General features: G+C 41.9%; 1 protein-coding gene across 1 annotated transcript in view; it reads left to right on the forward strand.

Moving 5' to 3' along the window:
- Positions 1-9,239: 9,239 nt before the first annotated feature.
- Positions 9,240-24,812, forward strand: part of AR (androgen receptor) — a 187,137-nt gene continuing 171,564 nt past the window's right edge. Inside the window, exon 1 of the mRNA NM_001195724.1 lies at positions 9,240-10,798. Coding sequence (NP_001182653.1) covers positions 9,240-10,798 — 1,559 coding nt within the window. The remainder of the gene's footprint in view (positions 10,799-24,812) is intronic.

Raw genomic sequence — 24,812 nt, forward strand, 5'->3', positions numbered from 1 at the left:
CAAATGGAGTTCCTGGTTCATGGCTTCCACTTACTTCAGACCTGACCATTGCAGCCATTTGGGGAATGAATCCACAGAAAAAAAGATCTGTGTGTGTGTGTGTGTGTGTGTGTATGTATGTCTCCCTCTTTCTGTCTCTTGCTTGTTCTCTGTGACTCTATCTTTCAAATAAATATGTCTTTTTTAAAAAAAAAGGGGGGAACAATAACAAATAATTCTTCCTTTGGAAAGCACTTGTTAGGATTACAAATAATCTAAATGCTGTCATATAATGGGAAGCTATAATAATTCTTATATATATATATATATATAATCCCTTTACATTCATTATTTCATTTTTTATTTTATTTTCTACCACAAATCATTGAGAAGGATGATATTTTTACATCTATTTTAAAAAGAAGTAAAATCAAATCCAGAGTGGTTAGGAAATTAAGTCAGAGACCATATGGCACATTAATAGGAGTAGAAAATATTTTTATTTTTCATTAAACTTAACTAAAATTGCTACAACATGACTTAGTACACCAAAAATTCAATAATGCCCCTGTTTACCTAGTGTCTGTCCTACATATTATGGTTGGACACAGGGCACCTTGCCATAGCATCAAAGAGGCAGCTGAAGTGTAGTGATAAGAGATCAGTTGTTTTTCAATAGAACATCTAGGTTCATAGGTCTGATCCTGCCTCCTATCAGCTGGTTGACTCTGGGTAAATTACTTAATATTTCTGAGTATCAGTTGCTCCTCCATAAAACAGAAATAATTACTACTCACCTAGTTTCTTAAGCAAAAGTAAATAATTACCAATGTCCTATAATTCCAGTGTAAAACAGTATCATTAGCAGTAAAATAACAAAACTCTGAACAAATCTTTCCTTTCCTGTACCACTTTCGTAATATGCTTACATTTAACATTTTATACTTCTATTTCGGTTAAATGGAACATTTAAAGCTCTTAGTCTCAGTGCTTAATGAAATACTTGGCACACAGTAAGAGTTCTATACATTTGTTGAACAAATTAAAAAAAAAAACAATGTCAATACATAAGGTAGGGCCGGCACTGTGACGCAGTGGGTTAAAGCCCTGTTCTGAAGAGCCAGCATCCCATATGGGCGCTAGTTCTAGTCCCAGCTGCTCCACTTCTGATCCAGCTCTCTGCTATGGCCTGGGAAAGCAGTAGAAGATGCCCAAGTCCTTGGGCCCCTGCACCCACGTGGAAGACCCGGAAGAGGCTCCTGGCTCCTGGCTCCTGGCTCCTGGCTCCTGGCTCCTGGCTTCGGATTGGCAAAGCTCTGGCTGTTGTGGCCATCTGGGGAGTGAACCAGCAGATGGAAGACCTCTCTCTCTGTCTCTACCTCTCTCTGTAACTCTGTCTTTGAAATAAATAAAATAAAACTTAAAAAAATACATAAGGTAGAAGATATGGCCTGGTGGATGAAGAAGATATCTGTTTTTGTGAAGCTTCTTAAAAATTCAAGAAAAATGGAATGAGAACGTAAGTTTATTTTGGTACAAAAAATTTGAAATGTCTGCTTATTTTTTTCATAGTATATGTTTCCCATGAACTTTGTGAAGACCCTTCATATACATAGACTTCAATGTTTAGGCATCAAAGCTTACATTTTAATTTAATTTTCTATGTGCTTTTTGCAGTACTCTCATATAAAGTTAGGAAGCATATCTGATTGTGATAAGTATTTTAAAAGAGATAAGAATAAAATTCCATATAAATGAAAATAATGAATAAATCCAGAAAATCTTCCCAGATCACATTTGAGCTGTGTTTTGTATAAGTTGAACCTAATTAGTAATGAAGGAACGGAAGGAATAACATTTCAGTAAAAGGGAACGGCAAGACTGGAATTAGTCAGATCTGGGAATGTAGGGTTATGTTCAGAGGAAGCCCAAAAAGTCTGATGTGACTGCAGAGGTGGCTGGTTGGCAGAAAAACAGAGATGTGAGAAGGGCTTCAGAGGGAGATGAGGCCCTAGTTTTCATGAACTTTAAAGGCTAGGCTATGGAACTTGGACTTGAACCTGTAGGCCAGAGGTTGCAGACCGGCAGCCTACAAACTAATTTTTGTCCACAGACATGTTTTGTTTGGCTTGCAGAGGGTTGACCTGCATGATGTTTTTAAGCCTTCAGAATTAGGAGCCAACATTTAAAAAAAAATAGGAGATTTCACATTATAATCTGGAATGCTCGTCTTGAAAATAATAATAAACCATCTGCAACACTGAGGCCACATGCCTGCCTGGTGACAAACAATTACAGCTGAGAAGTGGACACCCGCTTTAGACAGGGCATCGACTCTCTAGCTAGCCAAAGCCTCCATTGCACCCTTTCATCTCTCCAATAGCAGGGTTTCTTCACTTGTTTTTGTTACTTCAGAGGCATTCTGGTTTGAAATTTGTGATATGGGCAACTGAAGATTATAGAACAGAGAAGCTGCTATCAGAACTATCAGCTGCAATCAGACTTGTTTTAGAAATAACCCTCTGATTCTAATTCTGCTGAAGACAACCCTAAAGAGAGAAACCCAGAAGAAGTTAGGGCTAGAGCTGTGGGAACAGATACAATGAGATGAAGGCATCAACACTAAAAGGTATAAAGAGCATATGAGATGAAAATGTATAGGAGTCACTGTGCACTTACTCCCCATGTAGGATCTATGTCCTTCATATGTTGTACTATGTGAATTAACAGTATAACTAGTACTCAAACAGTACTTTATACTTTGTGTTTCTGTGTGCGTGCAAACTGCTGAAATCTTTACTTAGTAAATGTATACAAATGGAAAATAAGCATGGGAATAATTGTCTACATCATTATTCACTGGAGAAATGTAAATTAAATAAGAAACATTTACAAGTTTGATTAGAATGCTAAATTAAAAAAGGCTGACCATACCAAGCATAGGAGAGGATGTGGAGGAACTGAAATTCTCATTTGCTGGTGGAAATGGAAGATGGTACAACCATTTAGCAAGCCTGTCTGGAAGTTTCTTACAAAAGTTGATCTTCCACATATAAAAGTAATTGAAAATGAATCTTGATGTGAATGGGGATGGGAGAGGGAGTGGGAGATGGGAGGGTTGAGGGTGGAAGGGAAGTTATGGGGGGGAAAGCCACTATAATCCAAAAGGTGTAATTTGGAAATTTATATTTCTTAAATAAAAGTTAAAAAAAAGAAAATGTAGTCTTTTATAACCCTGTAAGTGAAGGAAATAGCAGATGTCCTCAAACAGCAGAGGGAAGACTCTGGGGACTTACTTGTAGGCTCCAATCATAATCACCAGGACAGCTCAAATGTAGTTATTTAAACGGTCATACACTCTCCTTCCCTGATCATGAATGAACTTCTCAAAGGCAAGGTCCACAGCTTCCTGTTCGTCAGTGATTCGCAAGTGCCTAGAACAGAGCCTGGCACAGAGCAAGTGCTTAACACTAATTCAGTGCATTGACTGGAAGAATTCTCTATGTTGATTCTAAGTGGAAAAAGGTTTATTGCGTTTATAACTAAGCTGAAACTACAAGGGTATTTCCAAACCCCGCTTTGGAAATAAAATTTTAATTTGGTGAAAATAAAAGCCATTTGTTTATTCAACATATATTTATTGAGCATTAACCATGTGTCACATCAGGGTGAGCCCTAAGAATAAATAGTGAACAGAAACCAACCTGGTCCCTGCTGTAAGGAAACTTACAGTCTAGGGAAGAAAAAAAAAGATTGGAAAAAGTCCTCTGAACATTAAATACTAGGCTTCATTAAAACATATTTAAAAGGCCGGGAGGGGGGAAGCCTTGGGATAGCTTATGATGTACAGGAAGTCTTCCTGGAAGTGTTGATAAATACAGGCATTAGCTGGATAAATAGGCAGAAAGATGAGCCAGCATTTCAAGTAAATGGGATAGCATATGCAAAGGCAAAAAGGACTATAGGGTATTTGAAGAACTGAAAAAAGCCCAGTGTGAGTGGAGCTCCAAAAGCAGAAAGAAAAGCGGTATGTAATTAGGTCACAGAGGTGGAGAGAAGCCAGATTGTGGAGGGTGTGGTTAAAGATTTGGATTATACTAAGAGCAATGGGAGAGCGTGATGGATTTTTAAACTTTGATTTTTATGCAATAATTTCATTTTATTCGAAAAGGAAAGGGGATAGATACACAGACAGACAGAAATCTTCCATCTACTGCTTCACTCTCCAAATGCCCAAAACAGCCAGTACTGGGCCAGGCCAAAGCCAGGAGTTTAAAGCTCAATTTGGATATCCCATGTGGGTGGCAAGGACCCAAGTACTAGAGCCACCATCTGCTGCCCCCCAGGCACATTAGCAGGGAGCTGGAATTAGGAGCCAGTACAAACCAGGCACTGCAATATGGGATATGGGCATCCCAAATGGTGACTTAACCATTGCAGGAAATACCCAGTGACACAATTGAAATAGAGAAATGATATGACCAGATTCGCCTTTCTAAAAGAAAACCATCTACACAAACATGTACTGACCACTGACTATTGACAAAAGCAATTATGTAAAGAAAGATATTGCAACAGTAGAATATATACATACCAAACTAGATAGCTAATATACAAAAATTAACTCAAAACCTAAGATAGATCTAGATGTATAACTGAAAACTACTCGACTTCTTAATCTTTAGGATCTTAGATTTGAAAAATGATTTCTTAGATCTGATAGCAAATGCAGAATTTGTAAGTGAACAAATTGATAAACTGAACTTTGTCAGAGTTTAAAATGCATTCTCTTGAAAAAACAATGAAGACAAGCTACAGATAGAGAAAATATTATTAAATTATATTTCTGATAAAGAACTTATGTCCAGAACATACAGATAACTCTAAACAGTCCAAATAAAGCCTTAAGCAGTTCAATTATTAAAAAGCAAAGAAATTAAGCAGAGTCTTCATCTAAGAATGTATACAAATGGAAAATAAGCATGGGAATAATTGTCTACATCATTATTCACTGGAGAAATGTAAATTAAATAAGAAACATTTACAAGTTTGATTAGAATGCTAAATTAAAAAAGGCTGACCATACCAAGCATAGGAGAGGATGTGGAGGAACTGAAATTCTCATTTGCTGGTGGAAATGGAAGATGGTACAACCATTTAGCAAGCCTGTCTGGAAGTTTCTTACAAAAGTGAATGCATATCTATTCTGTGATCTATTATTTCCACTATTATTTAAATAGAAGCAGAGACCCATACAAATATGTATGGACATTCATAGCAGCTTTACTTGTAATAGCCCTATATTGGAAGGAACTCAAATGTTTGTCAACAAATGAATGAATTAAAAGGCCATGTTATAACAATGCAGTGGAATACTACTTATCAATCAAGAACATAACAGCTAGATTAAGTATTGCAGACATTCTACTCAGTGGAAAATGCAGTACAGAAAAAGAATCCTGGCTTTGTGGCACAGCGGATGAAACTGCTACCTGAGATGTCCACATCCCATTTCACATCACAGGTCCCAGTCCCAGCTACTCCACTTCCAATCCAGTGCTCTGCTAATGCTCCTGAGAGAGCAGCAGCAGATGACCAACCCCATGGGAGATCCGAATAGAGTTCCAGGCTCCTGGCTTTGGACTGGCCCAGCCCCTGACATTGTGGCCATTTGGGAGGTGAAATAGAAGAGGGAAGATTTCTTTCTCTGTCTCTCTCTCACACACATACACACTCTGCCTTTTAAATAAGTGAGTAAATAAACAAGCAAATAAATAAAGCTTTAAAATTGAAAGAAGAGTACTTCCTGTAAAAATCTACTGATATAAAACTCTGAAAAAATAAAACTAATCAATATTGACAGAAAGCAGACTGCCTAAACAGGGGGGTGGGAAGAGTGGAGGGGAGAAGTACAAAGAAGTACAAATGGAACTTTTGAGATGATGGATTTGGTAATAGTTTCTTGAGTATATGCACATGCTATTGATAATTTTTTAAAATTATCAATTTGTACAATTTTAAATACAAACATGTTTTTAAAAGTTCACAGAAAATGGAATTAAGGATTGATTTTCATACAAAAACATTTTGAAACTCATGCATAATTTTTTAATCATATGCCTTTGAATTGAAGACTCCTTGTATGTGAAGTTTATATGCCAAGTATACCATATATATGTATATATATGTATATATGCCAAGCATACCTTAAAAAGGCTGTGTCCAAAAAAAATCCCTTTGCCTGTGCAATGCAGAACTATCTGCAGTAAAGTAAGAGTGGGAGGAGGGAGACCTCATCAACAAAGAGGACATGGTTGGGATATGTCCTGGCAGGGCTGCAGCCATTAAATCTTCAAAGGATAAATTTTCTTTTTAAATTTACATTTTTATTTACATAAAAATGGAAGGCTGCATGAAACCTCTCAGTACTATTTTTTCTAGTTAATAAATTTATTTTTCATATAGAGGACAGATTTAATGTAGTTCATAGATACAATTCTAAGAATATAATGATACTTCCCATCCTCTCTCTCCTTCCTCCTTACTTTCTTTTTTAATCTTTGAGACCATATATTTTTCATTTACAGTCAAAGCCTTAAAATGCTCCACTAAAGAAAGAGTTCAGCAAGTTAAAAAGTAGAAAGCCCACTGTTCCACAAGGGATAATTTTTCACCTCCTCAGGTAAAAGGCTTCAGGGGAAAGAGTCATCAGGCCTTTGTGCTCTGGAAGGTTCATTTATAGCTATTTCCCAAGTGCCATGATATATTGATGAGTTTGAGTAAAACAGAAAAACAGCGGTGGCATGGAAGAGTACTTTAGATTTGACTAGTGTGGAGTACAGAACAAATTATGTCCTGCTTCAGTTTGTTTATCTGTAAAACAGAAAACAGAATTAATCATGACTTTCTTGACTTTGGGTTTTTCTGTTATCTCCTTAGGTCAAGGTAAGGAAATGCCCATGGTGTTTAGCAATGCAGAAGATAAAGCTACTATCCCTGTTGTCTCCGCAGAGGCCTTAAAAATGCAGGACAGACCCAGGGGAAAACCTCCACATGCCTTCTGGAGAAACACTGTCCAGATTCGGGGGTCTAAGGAATTGGAAAAGCTAGGGCAGCCTGGGGTCCCTGCTGACATACAGGGAAATCTCCTTTATAAATAAATTTAGGCTTCCGTTTACTCTGCCTTTCAATTCCCGCCTGCCTTTTCCATTTTTACGCAGGAGCGATCCTCCGCAAAGCAGCAATTGCGGTAGTCCACATCACCCTCCACGCAAAGCTGTCCATCAAGAGGAAGAAAGGCAGCTTTACATAGGTTCTATCCCTTGATCGTGCGGTCTGAAAGCTTAAAATGTTCAAAGAACACTTTGAAAACCGAGCGACTGTATACAAGCAAACATTTGCAAAGCCCTGGACAAAATCGAGGGTTCGTGTGTACATGGCAAGTGTCGCAGGTCTATGTGCCTCTGCCTGTTTGTTTAAGTGATTTTGCTTTTGCAAGTCAGAATAGGTGAGAAGTGCATGGCCACAGGATTCTAGACAGGAGGGGTACAGAAGAGGGTAGAAATGACCTCTCGGTCCTAGGTTCCCAAACTACTCCTAAGGAGGAATCGCAAAGGTTTCACAAAGTGTCGGCTGGCTTGGCCATTTCTTGCCCCTCAATTTATAGGAGATTCTCCCTTCTGCGTATCCCCTTCGGCCCTGAAAAGAACCCCTGGCAGCCATTAGGAAGGAGCTGGTACTTCTATCCTCTATTCTCCCCCTCTTCCTCCCCCCAGCGTCTGTTTTGAGATTGGGTTTTGGAACCAAATCTGGCGAGTGCCGGCCTTCCGGAGATCCGGTAGCCCAGCCCTCAAAATCAAGCTGCAGGTTAAAGCTCCTACCCTCGCGCCCGAACCCTGGTCCAAGAAAGAAGGAGCTACTCGGCGAGCAGGAGTCCTCCAGAGCTAGAGCGAGCCTCTCCGGCCCTCCCTCACGCTGCGCCAGCACTTGTTTCTCCAAAGCTGCCGCGTGCCGGGAGGGGAGGGGAGAAAAGGAAAGGGGAGGGGAGGGGAGGGAGAAAGGAGGTGGGAAGGCCTGGAGGCTGGGCCGGCGGGGGGGCGGGACCCGAGTCCAAACTGTTGCATTTGCTTTCCACCTCCCAGCGCCCCCTCCGAGATCCCGGGGAGCTAGTCCGCTGGGAGAGTCAGAGGGTCCGGAGCAAGCCTGGAGGCAGAGCAGACGCCGGGGGGAAAACGACAGAGCTTAGCCGCTCCTGTGCCCAACAGGAGCCGAAGGGACGCACCGCGCCAGCCCCAGCCGGGTTCCAGCGACAGCCACCACCTCTAGCAGCGCGGCGGTTTCAAAGCCGCCGCCCCAGCGCTGCCTTTTCCTCTTCGGTGAAGTTTTTAAAAGCTGCTTGAGACTCAGAGGAAGAGAGCAAAGTGCCGGGTAGGACTGAAGGCTGCCTTTGTCCTCCACCCCTTTACCCCCACCCCCTACCCCCCACCCCCGTCACCCCTAGTCTCCTTTCCCACAGCTGCCTGCTCGGGCTGGTCCCAGTCTGCACCCCCCCCCCCCCGCCTTCAGCCCCCGTCAGCCCAGAGCTGCCAGCCAGTTTGCAGAGAGGTAAAACTCCATTTGACTGAGAGCGGATGAACTAGCTGCACGTTGCAAAGAAGGCTCTTGGGAGTCCGGCGACTGGGGAGCGGCTTCAACACCGCCGCCAGGACCTGGCTAGTTAGTCGGCACGCCGAAAGGGCTCCGGAGTTCCCTCCACTCCTTTTCCACCCCCTCTTGCCTGCCCCCACCTCGAGTGCGGAGCCAAAGATCAAAAGATGAGAAGGCAATCAGGGCTTCAGTAGCCCAAACAAAAACCAAACCAAAAACAAAACAAAACAAGAAGAAAACCAGATTCTTATTTGCACCTGCTTCGGTGGACGCTGAATTTGGAAGGCAGAGGTTTTTTTTCCCTTCTTCTTCTCCCCCACCCCAAGATATGTAGAATTTTTCAATCTACACTTGAAGTACTGAAGGACAGACCAAGCCTAGCAAGGCAGATCGTGCCCAGCGCGTGTCTTTCTCTGCACGAGACTTTAAGGTTGCCAGAGCTGTTTTTTTTTTTTTTTTTTATTGCTCCTGCAAGTTAGCTCCCTGGAGCTTCCCGCAGGTGGACAGCTGGCTTCAGCGACTATTGCATCGTCACAGCCTGTTGAACTCTTCTGAGCAAGGAAAGAGGAGGTAGGGGTAAGGGAATTAGGTGGTAAACTGAACCAAGCTCAAGGATGGAGGTGCAGTTGGGGCTCGGGAGGGTTTACCCCCGGCCGCCGTCCAAGACCTATCGAGGAGCTTTTCAGAATCTGTTCCAGAACGTGCGCGAAGTAATCCAGAACCCGAGCCCCCGGCACCCTGAGGCCGCGAGCGCAGCACCTCCCGGCGCCCGTTTGCAGCAGCAGCAACAGCAGCAGCAGCAGCAGCAGCAGCAGCAGCAGCAGCAGCAGGAGACCAGCCCCCGCCAGCAGCAGCAGCAGCAGCAGACTGAGGATGGCTCTCCTCAAGCCCAGATCAGAGGCCCCACGGGCTACCTGGCCCTGGAGGAGAGACAACAGCCTTCACATCAGCAGCCAGCCCCCGAGGGCCGTCCTGAGAACAGCTGCGTCCCAGAGCCTGGAGCCGCTGTAGCCGGCGGTAAGGGGCTGCCGCAGCAGCCGGCAGCACCTCCGGACGAGGATGACTCAGCTGCCCCATCCACGTTGTCCCTGCTGGGCCCCACTTTCCCGGGCTTAAACAGCTGCTCTGCCGACCTTAAAGACATCCTGAGCGAGGCCAGCACCATGCAACTGCTTCAGCAGCAGCACCACCACCACCAGCAGCAGCAGGACGCGGCAACTGAAGGCAGCAGCGGGAGAGCGAGGGAGGCCGCTGGGGCTTCCACCTCCTCCAAGGACAGTTACCTAGGGAGCACCTCTGTCATCTCCGACAGCGCCAAGGAGTTGTGTAAGGCAGTGTCGGTGTCCATGGGCTTGGGTGTGGAGGCGTTGGAGCATCTGAGTTCTGGAGAACAGCTTCGGGGAGATTGCATGTATGCTCCGCTCCTGGGAGGTCCACCCGTTGTGCGTCCCACTCCCTGCCTCCCGCTGGTGGAATGCAAAGGTTCCCTGCTGGACGATGGCCCAGGTAAGGGCACTGAAGAGACTGCTGAGTATACCCCTTTCAAGGGAGGTTACAACAAGGGGCTAGAAGCCGAGAGCCTGGGTTGCTCTGGCAGCGGTGAAGCAGGGAGCTCCGGGACACTTGAACTTCCGTCCACCCTGTCTCTCTACAAGTCCGGAACTCTGGACGAAGCAGCAGCGTACCAGACTCGTGACTATTACAACTTTCCGCTGGCCCTGGCCGGGCAGCCACCACCTCCTCATCCCCACGCTCGCATCAAGCTGGAGAACCCGCTTGACTACGGCAGCGCCTGGGCGGCCGCCGCAGCACAGTGCCGCTATGGGGACCTGGCAAGCCTGCACGGCGGGGGTGCAGCGGGACCCGGCTCCGGCTCACCCTCAACCGCCGCTTCCTCTTCCTGGCACACACTCTTCACAACCGAAGAAGGCCAGCTGTATGGGCCCTGTGGCGGGGGCGGCGGCAGTGGCCCTGGCGAGGCAGGGGCCGTGGCTCCCTATGGCTACACTCGGCCACCTCAGGGGCTGACTGGACAGGAAGGAGACTTTCCCGCACCCGAAGTGTGGTATCCCGGCGGCGTGGTGAGCAGAGTGCCCTATCCCAATCCCAGCTGTGTCAAAAGCGAGATGGGACCCTGGATGGAGAGCTATTCTGGACCTTACGGGGACATGCGGTAAGTTTTTCCTCCAAGAATTGTCGCCTTTTGGCCCAGGGCGCAGAGTCACTTTGCGTTCCGATATCTCGCTCCTCCCAGTGCGAACTATCCCAACTGGCCCTGCGGGAAACTCAGCAGGGTTCCTTCCGTAGGAAGATCTGCCCTAAATCTGGAGCCCTCCTGGGACTCCTGGACTGCCAGAGAGTCAACCTGAGCGATCCCAATCCCTGTTGTGTGTGCCTTTCGTCTGGTTCATGCCCTTTTCGGATTCCTCGAAAACTCCCTCCGTCACCTAAAATCCGTGCTACCTCCGAGCACTCCAGATCCCGCGGGCTCCAAACTTAAATCTGATCACACTGGTCACTTTCGGAGATAGAGCCCTTAAGCCCTGCACTCCTTTTTATTTTTTCTTTTAAGCCCTCCACTCTTCCCCCAAATTCGAGAATTGCGATCAGACATGCGGTCAGTTTCTCCTCATAGGGAGTAGGTTTGTTACGGTTTGTCTTCCAGCTTGTGGTCAGTGTCGGCGTATTAGAGGCAAAAGACTGACCCACGCTTTTCTCAGCCCGCCTACTCCAAAAAGATAACATGGAACACCCGGTTGGGAGAGACAGTGGTCTCTGACTCCTGTATGAAGGGGCGAACTTCCTTTTCTGGAAGCAGCTGGGGATTTGCTCCAGGGTTGGAGGTCAAGGAAGAGAATAAAACATGTTTAGAGCCAGCAGACAGACAACTTTGTCCTTAAAGACTGGGCAAGATTTCTCAGCCTGCCAGATTTCTCAGCGTTGGTTAACTGTGTTGGAAGTAGCTGCTTGGGTCGATTATCTCTTAGGTGTTCATTTTCTCTGTGGATTATAACAGATCTACAGCCTTGTACTACCTCAGATCTGCATAAGGTCTATGAAAAGGAGAATGTCCTCTGAAGAAACAATTTATGCCGGCATGAGTCTGACTTACGAAAGTGTTAGGAAAAAAAAAGAGAGAGAGATTTTGTAACCATTTCCTGCTCTATCCAGTGTGCTCAGAAATCTGCAGTGAGGAGGGAGGACCTGAGGCTCTTCAGAGTGTTTCTTCATTTTAAGGATACACTTGCATTTAAACACATGAGCTGTTAGTGCTAACAAATTGCCTAAGAACTGTTAGTGACCTATGAGCCATAATCTTGCCCCAGAGTTTTAATTAGGACATGAGAAAAGTGGCAGACAATTTCATTTTGCTTATTAAAAATTCTTCCTCTGCACATGTTGAGCTTCTTAGAGATCATGCTGAAGATTTTTCTCCCCTGTAAATTAAGATACTAGTTTCTCTGGTGAGGGAGAGATTATTGACTGGGAAATTAATTCTTCAGGCCGGCCAGGAGCTCATATCCCCATGGACTTATTCTATAATTGTGTCTTATTCTGTAGTTCTTATTTCCCCTAAATTTATTCATCACTCACTATTTGTTTGATGACCAAAGTCTAACAATTTGCTTCTTTTCACTGATTCATCCATTCTTGGAAGGTTGATAGCACAGTGTCAGAAAAGGAAGAGAGGATAGGAGTTCAGACACTATTGGTTTCTGCCTTGGTGAAGAAACAGCTTCTTATTAGGCTCTACATTCCATGAGGTTTTTAAGGTTTGGCTTACAGGATTTTCGAAGGGTTTATTTGATATCGTCAAAGTTTTTTCCAGTTAATTTGGAATGTTTATTTTTGCCATGATGCTAAACCTAGTTTCTAGAACCTTTGATCTTCAGCTCACTCCCTACCACTCCCCCCCAAAAAACAACAGTTTATACTCACTTAACAGAGAGGAAACTAATGACCCCACATATTTTTAAGGGATATGTGTCTTTGAAGACACAACTAAAATCTTGAAGAGGTGGCTATAGAGAACAAAATGTTCTTCCCATTAGGTATTCGATGATCTTACTGATTTTATCCCACATCTTAATTGAAAATCTTCTCCATTAGGAGGACATCATACCCTAATGCCTCCTTGACAAACTATTGAAAATATTGAGACTTTAGTCCTGCTCTCAAAATGACAATGTTATTTAATCTTTGCTGGTTTGTGATTGCAGCAGTGGTTATGAGGAGTCTAGTGAAAGGGAAAACTGCTGTTGCTGTCTCGTGTGTTGACAAATAATTTCCATTTCTACGTTATGGAAAATGCCTTGAGTCACTTGACTGAAAATTAATAAACTTCAATAGAATGCAATCAATCTCAATCTAAAGGCTGACATATTTTCTTACTTTCTTTTTCTTTCCCTCACTTCGAAGGGGCCCAATTCGCTGAAAGGCAAGGGTGTTTTTAAGCCAAATTCAGAGCTTCCTCCTCCCATGTATCGAATGCACTCTGTGCCAACTCTGAGTTGAAAAAAATCTCGAAATTTTGGCTCCGCCAGATAATCAGTCGGTATCCTCCCTTTTCCAGTAGTGTTTGCCTTCTTGTACATAAGTCAGTTGTGCAGATGGATTTTGTTTTTCACTTCAGTAACTTCTGCAATAACTCTGTGTTCTTATATATTTACAATGTTTCTGTCTAGAGAGGGACATGGGCTGAAGGGGGTCCTTATTTTTTTCTTTAAATGTAGCATGTGGTTTGAACAGAAGCAATAATAAAAAGTGAGGAGGTTGGTGTGCAATGCTGATGATACTTTATGGATCTGTCTGCACTCAGAGAGCAAACAATATTATGATTTTGCTAATTGACCACTAGTTCGCTTGACAGAAGTAGAGCATCTTATATCCCAACAAGCAGCGCAATATAGCAAACATTGATTCTTGGGAGTTGGGGCTCAAGGAAGCCCACGCAGGAATTAGAGTTAAGGTTTAGAGAAATTATCCAGATGCAAAAGAGCATCTCAATTTTTCTTTTGGTAGTTTGTGCTGATCTCCACAATAGGTAGTATTTTAGTAGTGATTTGATAGTGGCACATCCTGATTTTTCTGTTGTTATTATTTTTTAAATTAGAGCATTTTATTAATTCTCTCTTATTTCCTTTCCCCTCCCCTGTTATTCAAATAGCAGCTTTTTTATAACTTTCTCACAAGGAGCAGTTTTTCTGTATTGTAAAGCAGAATTTTGCTTTGAGGCCAAGGCAGACAAATCCACAGGCTTTGGGAGTAGGTGTGTTGGGAAGAAGCATCCTTTCCCCGTAATCAGTAAATAACTGGTGAACTCTGTCTGGATTCTAGTAATCAGAGCTTTAAAACCCAATAACTATGGGAATGGAACCCCATTTAGAAGAGCCTGCGGGATAGAGTTGGAAGGATCTGTCGCTTGTCCACAAAATATCTGTCTCAGCTCAGCTAAAGGTTAACATCGGTGAGAGATATTTTCGAAGAAGCTTGCAGCCTTCTGATTGCAGGGTCACTTTGGGGTGCTTTCTTGCCAGAGCTAATTTTACCTCATCAGACTTCCATTCTTTGAGCTGTAAACTTGGAAAAAATATATTTAATTTGCTGGAGTATTTAGTTTTCTTTGTTGAGTGTTTTTCCTCCCTATAGCAATTTTCTCATCTGGTATGCATACACACATTTAAAACAAAGAATTCCTTAGTCGCCGGACTCATACATGTACTGTGCTCTTAGTGGGATTATATGAGTTGGAATTAGATAGACATGGACAACTTCGTTTTTATTCTTATTAATGGTGGGATCAAGGGCTCCAGTTTCCTTTGGAACCCCGCTCAAGCAGGAAACAGAATGCGGGCTAGGTAAACAAAGCAAGGGGCTTATTTTAAAGCCATACCTGAAGTCATGATTCTGAATAAGAAAAAGCAAATGAAAAAAAATCAAGTTTTGTGAGGTTCATCTGAGAGGGAAAAGAAAATATCCCTACCGCAACACACTACCTCCACCATTTTCTCTTTGTCTGCAGCTTCCTCAAATGCTGCCTGTCCCCGATTTTCTTTTATTCCGCTCCTTTTATGCTTCTGACACTGAAATATAGACTCTTCTTTCTACTTCTCAAGATATTTTTCTCATTACACCTGTGGCATGCTCCTAAAGAATTTCTTTTTTAAAGAAAATCTGCAGAGTAACAGATCAGATCAACCTTAGCACCTCTCTTAAAACCAGATGACATGAGAGGATTGCAAAATGAATAGCCAGGCTTTTTTACCTTGAGGTTAGAGCCTGATTCAACAGTTGCTGAGGGAAAGAAGCCAGAGGGTTTGAGGACCCAGAGATTTAATGAAGCATTCGCTGGTCTCTCTCTGTCTCTCTCTCTCTCTCTCTCTGTCTCTCTCTCTCTCTCTGTCTTTCTCTTGTTCCCTCTTTTTGTCTGCTGGTCATGTTGCCACCCTTCTCTCTGAGGCCGAGAAAAACTGGATCTCTCCCCTTCCCAGACAGCTCTGTCTAGGTCAGACCTCAGCGGCGCTATCACAAGCAGTACCTAATTCGCATGTGAGGGTGTGCACTGCATGTGGCCAGGTGAGTTTATCTGCTCAGGCTATGTGTAAATTAATCATTGGAAAACAATTAATGATATTAAACGGATGATTCTATCTCCTACTTCCCCTGCCAGAGTAAATTATCTTTATCCTAAACACAAAAGCTGACTTTAAAAATTGCTTGTGAAGTTCTACGCAGTTAGCAGCATCAGTTGTCCTTTATGTCGCAGGGAAGAGAATTATAAAATCTCATATTTATGTAGCAACCTTTTCAAAGAAAAGGCCTATCCTTTTCCAGTTTTTTCACTAGTACTCATGTTAGTTTGAGTAGGCCAGGAGGACACTTTGTAATCATCTCTTTGCCAGCTGAGGGAATAGAGATAGTTGCACTTTCTGTGATGCTTGTTTATCATGGAGAAAAACCTTCCTGGAGCAGATCTTCCAGATTTTTCTTCCCAAAGCTTCCCATTTGTCAAATAATGCTTTAGTTTTATGTTCAGTAAGGGCTACTCTCACACTGATTCCTACTGTCACCCTGCAAGGCACACCAGGTTTGACAGTGACTAATCCAGATCACTTTGTGACATTAAAGTGCTTATCAACCTTAGAATGCTATCAATTTTGATCACATTGTATTCAAGTTTTATTTTTAATAATAGCTTTATTGAGACATAATTTATAATCAATATAACTCACACATTGAAAAGGTACAGTCCAATCATTTCTAGTACATTCAGAGATATGCATTCATTATACTCAATCATGCAATCAATTTTAGAACATTTTAATCACCCCCAATATAATCTCTGCAACCTTTAGCATTCAATTCCCTGCCCTTCCCCAGCTTTGAGCAACCACCAATCTACCTTCTGTTACTATGGATTTGCTTATTATAACATTGCATATAAATGGAATTATGCAATATAGGTTCTTATGTGACTAGCTTCTTTCACACAAAATCATGTATTCAAGGCACATACCAGTATTTCATTGGCTTTTTTAAATAGCTGAGTAATATTACATTTCATGGAAGTACCATATTTTATCTATCCATTCATCAGTTGATGGACATCAATGGTGTTTCCATTTTTTGACTACCATAAATAACACTACTGTGAATTTTTATACACTGTTTTTGTGGATATATGATTTCAGTTCTTTTGAGTACATATGTAGGAATGAAAGTTCTCAGTCACATGTACCTCTGTGTTTTACTTACTTATTGAGGAGCTGCCAAATTATTTTTGAAAGTGGCTGAAATATTTTAAAATCCTGCCAGCCATGTGTGAGGGTTCTATTTTCTGCACTTCTGACCCAATACTTGTTATTCTCTCTCCATTTAAAAAAAAAAAGGGTATCCAAGTGAGTATGAAGTGGTATCTTATTGTGGTTTTGATTTGTATTTTCCTAGTGATTAATATTGTTCAGCATCTTTTCATGTGGTGACTGGCTGATGGGCTATTTATATAGCTTCTTTGGATAAATTTCCATTTATATCCTTTGCTCATTTTTAGTTGAATTATTTGTCTTTTTATTGAGTTCTAATAGTATTCTGGACACAAAATCTTTTAATAGGTCATGAAATGTGAATGTTTTCTCTTATTATGTGGGCTGTTTTTCAATTTCTTTGATAATACCCATTTAAGCACAGAACTTTTTAATTTTATGAAGTCCAATTTACTTTTTTTCTTTCTTGGCTTTTGATTTTGATGTCTTATCTAAGAAGGCTTTGCTGAATTTGAAGTCACAAAGATTCATTCTTGATTCCTTGTAGGAGATTTATAATTATAATTTAGCTCTTTACATTTAGATCCTTGAGCAGTTTTGATTTAATATGTATATATGATTTGAAGTAGGGGCCTAAGTTTATTCTTTTACATATAGGTATCCGGTCATCATGACATCTTTGGTTGAAATTTTCCCCATTGAACTATATCAGCATTCTTCACATAAAATCAGCTTTCTGTAAATGAAGTGGTTTATTTTCTGGATTCTCAACTTTATGCCACTGATCTATCCTTAGGCTATATTACATTATTTTGATTACTAGTAGATTTTCAGGAAGTTTTGAAATGAAGAAATGTGATCTCTCCAACTGTGTTCCTTTTCAAGATTGTTTTGGTTACAGTGGGTCTCTTGAATTTTCATATGAATTGGGGTCAGCTTATTAATTTCTACAAAGAAGCTAGGTAGAATCCTGATTGGTATTGTGTTATATTTGTAGATCAACCTACGGAGTATTGCCATCTTAACACTGTTAAGTCTTCGGATTTGTGAATATGGGTTGCTTTCCACTTATTTAGATTTTCTTTACTTTTTTTCAATATTTTGTAGTCTTCAGAGTTTAAGTCTTGCACTTCCAATAAATTTAAGTATTTCATACTGTTACGAATGCAATTGTTTTCATAATTTTCTTTCCAAACTGTTTGTTTTCATTGTATAGAGATTTGAATCATTTTTATATTGATCTTGTATTCTGCAGCCTTACTGAAAGGACCTGAGGTTTGAATCCCAGTGTGTCTTAAGAAGCAAAGGTTTCTCTTGCTACCCAGAAAGTTAAAGCAGATTTCATTTTATCCTGCATGAGGACTGCATAGGGACACTATTCACAGTTTTATTCAACGGTGAATTGGAACTCCTAATGTCATACCCCTGCTGGACGTCTACCTCTTTATGTAATAGCAGGGAAGATGCCTAGTAAGGTTTCTGCACTTAAAATTTTTTTCTTAGAATTTGGATTTGGGAACTATTAACGAAAGGTGAGGACTAATAATAATTTCTATGTAAAAAGTAGCTTGAAGAAAGAACAAATGTAAACTGGGCCACCAAAATCACTAGCTACATTTGGCTTATGTTTAGGTTTGTACAAGCAACTGAAGTAATCATTTCATGTTTTTTTTTTTTTATCTTTTATTTAATGAATATAAATTTCCAAAGTACGTCTCATGGGTTACAATGGCTTTCCCCCCCATACCGTCCCTCCCACCCACAACCCTCCCCTTTCCCACTCCCTCTCCCCTTCCATTCACATCAAGATTCATTTTCGATTATCTTAGTATTCAGAAGATCAGCTTATTATACCTTAAGTAAGGATTTCAACAGTTTGCTCCCACACAGAAACATAAAGTGAAAATCATTTCATGTTTTTATATGTTGTTCTTTGGATAAAGTAGATGCCACCATTCCTTCTGGTGTTTATTTCTAGATGGGGAAATGGTTCATTTACTATCTCATAATGTATGCTTCTTTTTTGAGATGAACTGTATAGCCATGAAGCAAAAATAAAATTCACCTCTATAGGAACTGAATTGTGGTCTTAACACTTTACAGTCTTCAGTAATCAGGCACAGCTGTAATATAACAAACGGTAAGTTCAACTATACACCGCCCCCCCCACAGAAAAAAAGGTCATATGATGAGTTAATAGCTGGCTTTAGAGATTACCCTATGAAAGTGATCTTTTTAAAAAAAGCAACTATCAATCAGCACTTTTTTCATTAAGCACCTGATATGTGCCCCGCATGTGTGGAGGAGACACAGTTAGGGGAAATGGAATGCAATTCAGGAAGAATTTTGAGTTTGTTGCCTTCAAGGAGCTTATAACAATTTGGAAAATGAAAGAAAGGCAGCGTGAATATGTATATATGATGAGATCCTGGATTATACAGTAAGGCTTTTTTTTAATGTAGGCATTCAAAAAAGAAAAGAACTAATGTAAGTTTAAGTGGTAAGCAATACTAGCTATGCCTGCCTCTATTCCCTTATGGAAGTCGACTGGGGTATGACTGAACTCAAGCAGTGGATGACAGATCCAGATGAATACTTCAAACAGCGGGACGTGGTATCTCTGGAAAGACAGTGAGGAGGGAATTTGAGAGAAGAGTGGGAATCTGTTTCTGATTACTCAGTAGTGCCACCCCAGTCAGCTTTGTTGCTAGTTTCTTCCTCGGTTTCTTTGGTTATATCCGTGTAGTTGCTGGAAACATGCTTTTGAGGTCTTTGGACAAGTCTGCATTCAGTACTGAATTAAAATTGAGGGCAATTAAATAATTCTGTTCGACATGGGAGCCAATCAAAGTGCCTAGTGTATTGGATAAACGAAGATGTATTCTGCTCCTAAGGTTTCCATTGGTCCTGGTGACTTGCTTTGAGGTTCCATTTAGAAATGGGATTTCAGTGTGTTGGTTAAGGGAGAGAGGTGATAACCACAAGTCAATTGCAGGAATAATAGGAACATGACATTCTTATAAAAGCTTTTCTGAGTTAGATGATTTAGCTTTTTGAAACAGCCCACTCCTTAATCAAGGGCTTAGTTCTGGGCAGGTTGACAAAGTTCCTTGCTTGTGGAAGTGTAGTCCCACTATATGACCGCTGGGGGGACTACAAGCATCCCGTGGCAGGATTTCCATGCTAGTGGTAAGCCTCTGGTGATTTCAACACATAGTTAAGGCCCTATCACAGAGTAACTTGAACCAGAACTGCTTAGCACAAGACAATAAATAAGCTGTTGTGGTACTTAATATTTCAACTGAGATGTTATTTCCTGAAGGTGAAACAGTTTTAGCAGTACTTTGACTCTGATGCCTTTTTCTGCATGCAGACCAAGGATATATTCTGGTAGAACCATACAATTTACAGAACAGTTTCACATTCCATTATTACACTGCATTAACACTGTGTAGGTCTCCAAGATTTAGAGTATTTTAATATTATTCACAGTATTATAGTACTGCCATTCCAACTGTAAACATTAAGCTCAGAGAGTATGGGTAACATGCCAACATTCAAACAATTTCAAAGTGGCAGAGCTGGGATTTCAGTCCCATTCTTCCTTCTGAACATCATGTGTTTATGCTTTTATCCCACAATTTCTTCTACATCATAGATAGGGGAGGTGAAATTGAGAGAGGCAAAGGAATCATAGCTGGGTCAGTGATGAAACTTAGGGAAGCTCTTATGGCTTCTAGGTCTCTTACCCACCCAATATGCCCAATGGATTGGATGTCTGGGATTTCTGAATGACAGTAACATTGCCATCCTACTTTATATCTGCATATGTTCAACATTTATTTATTTTTAAAAATATTTATTTATTTGAAAAACAGAGTTACAGAGAGGCAGAAGAAGAGAGAGAGAGAGAGGTCTTCCATCTGCTGGTTTGCACCCCAAATGGTTGCAGTGGCCAAAGCTGGGCTGATCCAAAGTCAGTAGCCAGGAGCGTCTTCTAGGTCTCCCACGTGGATGCAGCGGTCCAAGGACTTGGGCTGCCTTCTGCTTTCCTAGGCATATTCACAGGGAGCTGGATCTGAAGTGGAGCAGCTGGAACTTGAACCAGTGCCCATATGGGATGCCAGCACTGCAAGTAGTGGCTTTACTTTCTATGTCACAGCACCATCCCCTCAACATTTATTGATCAACTACTATATGACAAACACTGTACTCAGAACTGCGAGAATGGAAAAGCAGAAGGAAATCATTTCTTGCATTAAAAGTTTAGTGAAAGAAGGCATGTAGAATATATCAGAGGGTGATGAGTGTCATCATCATTTCACAGAATGTTGGCAGATAGAGCTTGATGATGGAAAGGGCTGTTTTATATTTGTTGGTAAGGGAAAGTCTTACTGAGAAGGTAACACTTGTGCAGAGATCTGAAGGAGATGAGGATATTAGCCATATGGTTACCTAGGGTAGAATATTCCAGACACTGGGAGCCGCAACCACAAAGGATGTAAGACATGTACACACTTGGTATGATAGAGGGCAATAAGGGGGTAAGTAGGTGGAGACTGATGGGAGATGAGACCAAAGTTAATGAAGGGCATTATAGATCTTCCTTCAGATTTTAGTTTTTATTCCAAGATGAGACATATTAGAAATTTTTGAGCACAATGACATAATCTGACTTATGCTCAGCAAGTCCCCTCCTCTTTATATCATCTACCATGCTTTGGTATGTTATACATTTTTTTAAATTTGTCTTTTTGAAGAAACTTTGGGAACAACTGGAAAACATGGCAATGAGGTTGCCACAGTGATACACTGAGAGGTGATGGTGGCTCAGACTAAGGTAGTCAGGGAGATAAGAAGTGGCTGGGTTCTACATGTGTTTTAATGGTAGAGCCATCAGCATTTACTGACTGGATATTCTTTGTGAAAGAAGAGAAGACAGAGATGATTGCCATATTTTTGGTCTGAACAGCTGGAAAAATGAGATCCTCATTTGCTGGGATAGTAAAGATTGTGTATAAAACAGGTATATGGGGGGTAAGGCAGGAATCAGGAGCTTGATTTTGGATGTACAAAATATGAATTAGTCTGGTGAACATCCTGATGCATTTTTCTCAGTTTTCCCACAGTGCCCTCAACTTTCCTGCTCTTCAAGAAAGTAAAATGGACCTTAGAGATCACCTAGTCAGTGGGTGCTCAGAGATTGCCTTGTCCTATCTCTCCTTTTACTTTGTTGAGGATCAAAGAAGGATAAAGAGTTATCCAAAGTGAAACAAGCTGGCAATAGAATTAAGATGCAAACTCGGTTCTGTTGGATTTCAACTCAGTAATTTCATGCTAAGGGTGTTTTAAGTCCTCATTTGGGGAATAGAGTGAACCTTTCTTCTTACTCAGGCCTTAAACCAGGTAATTATACTAAATAGTGAATCAAAAACTGGAAAACCCTGCAAATTGGCTGATGCCTCCAATCAAGCCAAAATATTATTATGTGTTTACCGAACCACATATTGAAGTAATGTGTTCCTAAAAAATACAGTAAGAAGACTTTAAAAGGCTACTACTGAGTTTTATTAAAGCTGGAACCTGGGGCAAGCAATTGGTCTAGTGGTTAAGATGCCTTTTGGGATGTCTGTGTCCCATTCTGGAGTGCCTGGGTTTGAGTCTTAGTTCTGCTGCTGATTCCAGCTTCCTACTAATATACACCTTGGGAGGTGACAGCTCAAGTGGTTGGGCCCCTGCTATCTAAGTGTGAAACCTAGATTGAGTTCCTGGCTCACAGCTTGGGCTTGGCCCATCCACTGCCCTTGGAGACACTTGGGAGGCAGATGGGAGCTCACTCTCCCTCTCTCACCCTCCCTTTTTCCCTCTTTTTTTTTCTGTTTCTCTGCTCAAATAAAAATAAACAGATTTTTAAAAAGTTACTGCACTAACTTTTAAAAAATTGGAATCCACAGAAAAACTGAACAGAAATGGCCCTAAGTCCTAGGCTATTATAGTTCATGGAACCTGAGAGACCATCTTGTCCAGCTAGTTAATTTTATGGATGAAGAGCTTGAGGCACAGGGCTGGAAAGGGAACTTAGTCACAAAGCAAGCTAAGGCCTGAGCTTAGTCAGAGCTTGTTCTGAAGGTTAGCATTATGTTGCTTCATTGGAAAAGTCTGTATTAGAAAAGTGATTTCATACTCACTACAAGGAATTGTGCTAATGGCAACAATACTCGTAGTGATACGCATTTACCGAGTATTTGCTGTGTGCCAAACTTTGGCAATTTAAATGGATTAATTTTTCTTTTAACTTTTATTTTTTAAATATTTTATTAACATGTAATATTTTTACACTTTTAGGGAGTAGAGCGCAGTATTTCAGCACAAACACACACACACACACTTAGAGCATAAATTGATTAAATCAAGTAATGAGCTTTTCTATCCTTTTCTTGTTTGAAGCTAACCAGCTCCTTTCTTCCACTTTACTTCCTCATACACTATATAGCATATTACTGTAAGCTATAATTACCCCACTGTGCTGTGGAACACCAGAACTAATTATTTCTACCTAAGTGCAATTTGGTGCCCCTTCTCCAACTTCCCTGTATGCTCTTCTCCACCATTCCAAGTTTCTTTTCTTTATTTATTTTTATTTTTTTGACAGGCAGAGTGGACAGTGAGAGAGAGAGACAGAGAGAAAGGTCTTCCTTTTGCTGTTGGTTCACCCTCCAATGGCCGCCGTGGCCGGCGCGCTGCGGCCGGCGCACCGCGCTGATCCGATGGCAGGAGCCAGGAGCCAGGTGCTTTTCCTGGTCTCCCATGGGGTGCAGGGCCCAAGCACCTGGGCCATCCTCCACTGCACTCCCTGGCCACAGCAGAGAGCTGGCCTGGAAGAAGGGCAACCGGGACAGAATCTGGCGCCCCGACCGGGACTAGAACCCGGTGTGCCGGCGCCGCTAGGCGGAGGATTAGCCTAGTGAGCCGCGGCGCCGGCCCCAAGTTTCTTTTCTTTAAAGATTTATTTATTATTCGAAAGGCAGAGTTTACAGAAAGAGAAGGGAGAGAGAGAGAGAGAGAGAGAGAGAGAGAGAGAGAGAGAGAAGAGAAATCTTCCATTCCCTGGTTCATTCCCCAAATCCCCCTAACAGCCAGGGTTGGGCCAGGCCAAAGCAAGGAACCAGGAATTCCATCTTGGGTGGCAAGGGGCCAAGAACTCATACCCTTTTCTTTTTTTAAGATTTATTTATTTATCTGAAAGGCAGAGCTCCAGAGAGTAGAGGGAAGGAGGGAGGGAGGGAGGGAGGGAGAGAGAGAGAGAAAGAGAGAGAGTCTTCCATTTGCTGGTTCACTCCCCAGATGGCCTCAATGGCCGGAGCTGAGCCGATCTGAAGCCAGGAGCCAGGAGCTTCTTGCAGGTCTCCCACATGGTTGCAGGGGCCCAAGGACTTGAGCCATCTTTCACGGCTTTCCCATGCAATAACAGAGAGCTGGATCAGAAGTGGAGCAGCCAGGACTCGAACCATTGCCTATGTGGGATGCTGCCACTGCAGGCGGCAGCTTTACCCACTATGGCACAGCGCCAGCCCTTAGTACCATCTTCTGCTGTCTTCCCAGGTGCATTAGCAAGAAGCTAGATCAGAAATGGAGCAGCTGGGACTGAAATCCAGCACTCTGACTTTGGATGCAAGTGGTGTGTTAACCCTCTACATCACAATGCCAACCCCTACTTTTTGTCCTTTGAAAATAGCCATTCTAACTGGGGTAAGATGGTATGTATTCATGATTTTGATTTACATTTACCTGATGGCTAGTGATACTAAACATTTTCTCACTTATTTGTTTGCTAGTTTAGTTATTCTGAGAAATACCTGTTAAGATATTTTACTCATTTCTTAACTGGATTTTTTTTGGCATTGTTGAAAATATTCTGGATATTATTCCTTTGTCAGCTGAGTAGTTGGAGACATTTTCTCTCATTATGTCAATTGTGTCTTTACTCTGTTGATTGTTTCCTTTTAACTTAATTGAATTGAATTTAATTTTCCTTTTGATTCTCATATCTTAGGAATGAGACCCAGACAACTTAAATAACTTGCTGAAACACAAGCAACACATCTAGGAAGTAGCAGGACTGGTGTACACAGTGTTCTAAGCACTGTGCTATACCAGCAGTTTCTAAGATTGCTCAGCCATCGACTTTTGCCTTTTCCAAATTACTGGTGACCAAGGTGACTTCATTATGCACTGCCCTTGTTTTAATCCACTCTTCCTCACCAAATAAATGAGTGGCCTGGGGTAGGAAGTGGTAGTGAAAAATTGCTAACTTGTGATATAGATTAGAAAGCAGGACTATGATAATTATTGAAAAAGACATAAAGATCTCAGAGTGTTTAAAAATCTTAGAGCTTACTGTCAACCTGGATAATTCAATGTCTG

The sequence above is a fragment of the Oryctolagus cuniculus genome, chromosome X (assembly GCF_964237555.1).
Source record: "Oryctolagus cuniculus chromosome X, mOryCun1.1, whole genome shotgun sequence".
Classification (NCBI taxonomy): Eukaryota; Metazoa; Chordata; class Mammalia; order Lagomorpha; family Leporidae; genus Oryctolagus; species Oryctolagus cuniculus.